Source organism: Microtus ochrogaster, unplaced genomic scaffold (assembly GCF_000317375.1).
Source record: "Microtus ochrogaster isolate Prairie Vole_2 unplaced genomic scaffold, MicOch1.0 UNK31, whole genome shotgun sequence".
Taxonomy (NCBI): Eukaryota; Metazoa; Chordata; class Mammalia; order Rodentia; family Cricetidae; genus Microtus; species Microtus ochrogaster.
Genome location: NW_004949129.1, coordinates 1650134 through 1654087, shown reverse-complemented (window position 1 = coordinate 1654087; position 3954 = coordinate 1650134). Strand labels below are relative to the sequence as shown.

The 3954-nt window shown below is 52.3% G+C and overlaps 1 protein-coding gene across 1 annotated transcript in view; it reads left to right on the top strand.

The window, feature by feature from the left end:
• Thra (thyroid hormone receptor alpha) overlaps positions 1-3954 on the top strand; it is a 27780-nt gene that overhangs the window by 11621 nt on the left and 12205 nt on the right. Inside the window, exons 2-3 of the mRNA XM_005368266.3 lie at positions 1052-1406; positions 3816-3883. Coding sequence (XP_005368323.1) covers positions 1354-1406; positions 3816-3883 — 121 coding nt within the window. The 5' untranslated portion in view covers positions 1052-1353. The remainder of the gene's footprint in view (positions 1-1051; positions 1407-3815; positions 3884-3954) is intronic.

Here is a 3954-nt window from a genome sequence, read left to right as displayed (position 1 = left end):
TCTTACTCTTAAAGGGGCAGGCATGGTGAGGCACACTCTTACTCTTAAAGGGGCAGGCACGGTGAGGCACACTCTTACTCTTAAAGGGGCAGGCACGGTGAGGCACACTCTTACTCCCATCCCAGTCATCCAGAAGCAGAGACAGATGAATTTCTGTAAGTTCTAGGACAATCTGATGTACATCGTGAGTTCCAGGCTAGCTAGAGCTACATTGTGAGACCTGGTCTCAAAAAAATAATAGCCGTGTGGTGGTGGCCCGTGCCTTTAATCCCAGCACTTGGGAGGCAGAGGCAGGCGGATCTCTGTGAATTCTAGGCCAGCCTGGTCTACAAGAGCTAGCTCTAGGACAGGCTTTGAGACAGAGAAACCTTGTCTCAGAAACAAACAAATAATATCTTGGAGGGGTAAGAGTTGGAGTTTTGTTCATGTACTGGAAGCGGAGAGTCCGTTCTCGTTCATTTTTGGTGTCTAGCTCCTTTAAGACACCAGCCTGGGGCTAGGGACCTAAACCAGAGGCAGAGGACTGGTCTAGCGTACAGAAGGCCCTGGGACCACCCAGAATTGCCCCGCCCCCCAAAGGCACTAGTGTGAACATTCATCATCCCTATATGCTATGCCTCTGCCCCACCCTGCCTTTGTGGGAACCCCTCCCCATGCCTGTGCTGCGAGCTACTTGTCTCTGATCCCTCTTGCCCTGTAACACTGACAGATGCTAAGAAATCTTGGGTAAAGGGAGGTAACAATAGTTGATATTTAATAGGCACTCATAAAAGGCCAGGCATTTGTTTGAATGTGAGTATTGAGACTTGTTACCTGCTGCATAGATGACCTCATTCTTTCCCTTCATCCCTCCCTGTGTCTGGGGCCTGTGTTGTAGCTCTCCTGTCCCTGTGATATAAGGTTATTCCGGTCCTGTTCCTGTACCTTCCCTCCATGCCCACTGCCATTTTGCTACAGGCCCCAGGAAGCTACTGAATATTTCCACTAACGGTTGCTCACTGACCCACCCCTATGGCAGCTTCTTACCCCTGCCTCTCCCTTCTCTCCACAGACATCTCCAGGAACGACAAGACACTGAAGACCTCCCAGCTCCTAACCCAGTACCATTCACCAACCCGGCTTGCCCCTAGCTCTCCCACCTGCCACTCCCTGGCCCCTCCCACCACTCCCCTCACCCCTTTGGGGCGCAGGGCATGGTGTGAAAGGCTGAGTACTGAGGCGGGTACTATGGGTGCTGTACCCTAGGGCCTGGGAGGCGGGGGGTGGGTGGCCTGTGGGCGTTGCAGGGGGGGGCAGTGTGCCCACCCCAGTCTCTTGGCGTGCTGGAGGGCATCCTGGATGGAATTGAAGTGAATGGAACAGAAGCCAAGCAAGGTGGAGTGTGGGTCGGACCCAGAGGAGAGCAGGTAATGGACGGCATCTTGGTAGTTCCTACTCATAGCAACAGACTCAGAGAGCTCTCTGGGCTTAAGAGAGCTGGTTTCCTTTAAGTTTCCCTGAAGATGTACATGAGGCCAGTGGGCCTGCTGCCTGCCTTCATCCGGGGACTGAGGGCACGTTCATATGTCTCAGGACATTAGGCGCTTGGCTTGAGAGGTGCTTACTTTGCAGGAGGAAGTGATAAGAAACAGGAATCATTACAGGCAACAGACATGTGGTCCCTTCTTTGGTAGTGCCGAGTAGTCTCAAATGCCCCCATCCTTCCCTCTCCGTTATTGCCCTCACTTGCATGTGTGTGATCTCCATAGCCCTACCATTTTCTTCTTCCGTCCAGTCCATTCACCGTCTGACCACAAGCAAGCATGCTCGTCCACAAGCCATGGTGCATGTAACATAACATTTCCGGGTACAGGCACCAATAACTGTTGGTCACAGCCCACACTTATTTTTGGAATCTATTGGAAACCCCGCACACTCTTCCCTGTTCATGGTCCAAGGCGGGTCCTGCGATGGTGCTCCTCCCAGGAAGTGGAAGTGCGCGTCAACCACGAAGGTTTTACTCACACGTGGAGGAGGCGTCACCTTGTACACAGGACTCCGGACGGGTTACCTCTCGGCACTGCCCTAGATCAGTTCAGAGGGTCCGTGCCTTCCCGGTCTGCTCCAAGTGGCACAGGGCTCTGTCCCATTTGGCATGATATCCCCAGAGCTGGTACAGCCTGTGCGTATGGCCAGAGAAATAGTGGGGGTGGGGTGCTCTGGGGAGCAGTGTAGCTAGCCGTCGTCTAGGAGATCGGGTCCTGAGCCAGAAGGCCGGAAACTTGGCCAGGCAAAGCCCTTGTGTTCAAGACTGGTTCTTTGGAGGGGCAGAAATAGTGGATGGAGTTCGTGGTTGTGTAGGTGGGGTGAGCCCCGTTCCCCAAAGCCTTTGGTCCATGCTCAGACTATGAGACAGACTGTCACCATGTAGCTCTCACTTGCATCTGCTTTGTTTCCCTGTCTGGGCGAGCCTGCTCTAAGATCTTGTAAAAAAAAAAAAAAAAAAAAAAAGTAAGTAGTAATGAGAATCCTAGTCCCTCAGAACGGAGGCACCTCGGCTCCTAGCCCTCCCCTCCCCCATGGCTATGTGCCACCTTGTGGCAGCTTGTGGAACTGCACCAGAGGCTCTGAGTCTGGTGACAGCCAAAGCCGCCAGTTCGACTGGGATCTAGGTGGCCTGAGTTGCCTGCACTCACACACTCTCACAAACAAGGCAGGAGGCAAGCCTGACCTCCCAGCCCCGTTGGAGCCAGAGAGGGGTAATCCCCATGGGGGGGGTGTGAAGCCCAAGGCTGTCTGTGACCGTGACCCTGGCCAAGGTCACTGTGTCAGTATGTTGGGAGCTGTGTCAGGCTGTAGGAGGTGGGGCCCTGCAACAAGCCACACAGGGTGGGTGTGGAAGGTTATACAACCCTTGCATGCGTAGAGGCTTATGTAACCTGTGTGTGCTGAAGTTACGTAACACATATGTGGAAAACCTGGCAACATATATGTGCTGTGGCTGACAGTTGCTAATAATACCTTGCATGGAGCAGCCCAGGGTCCTGTTCCTGACTGGTTCCAGTGCTTGGCATCACAGGGCACAAATGGCACCTCAGTTTTCCTATTTGTTACATGGAGGCCGTGAACAGGGTGACCTAATATTTGCCATCAGCATGGGTTATTCAGCGTGTGTACATGACCTAGAAATTAAGACACATGTTCACATGGGAGAGAGAGGTGGCACAAACAGGTGCCTGTCCAGGGGGTTCTGTAACACATAGGCACCTCCTAGAAGTCATTTAATACATTAGAGGATGCCCTGGAAATTGCACCAATTTGTAGATCCTAAAGCTTATTGCCTTACTTGGGTTTATCCTTAAGGCTGCATAGTTATTCGCGTGCGTAGGTGTCATATTGCAGATATATACACTGTAAAGGTTACATAGCTTCAAGAATATTCCAAAGAGCATTTCAGCATATTTGGCATGTATTTAAGGCTTAACTATGCGAATGTCCTCTAGACTGTGGGGGAAATGTATATGTGTGTGTTGGGGGTGGGCTTTAGGACGTTGCTTGTATATGTGAGGTGTGTGTGTATTTTGGAGTCTCATAGCAATACTTGTCTTGTGCCGGGGCCCTAAACATGGTTTGGGCCCCATTTAAGCCCCTTATCTCTCCCATGCAGCTACCAGATAGCTAGACCCTCCTAACCTTCGTCAGCTGATGTAGGGGTGGGAGGTGGACTAAAGACCTAAGACAGAGGGAGCCGGGCATGGGGGGTTGTGGAAGCCTCTTAGATGAGAAGGGATTGGCCCAAGGCCACTGTGTGATTCTTCCCACTTTGCCCCATGCAGTGCCAGGTCACCAGATGGAAAGCGGAAAAGAAAGAACGGCCAATGTTCCCTGAAAACCAGCATGTCAGGTGAGCCTGGCTATACATGCCCCTCTCCCTGCCCTCACCCCTGCAGAACAGCATGTCAGGTGAGCCTGGCT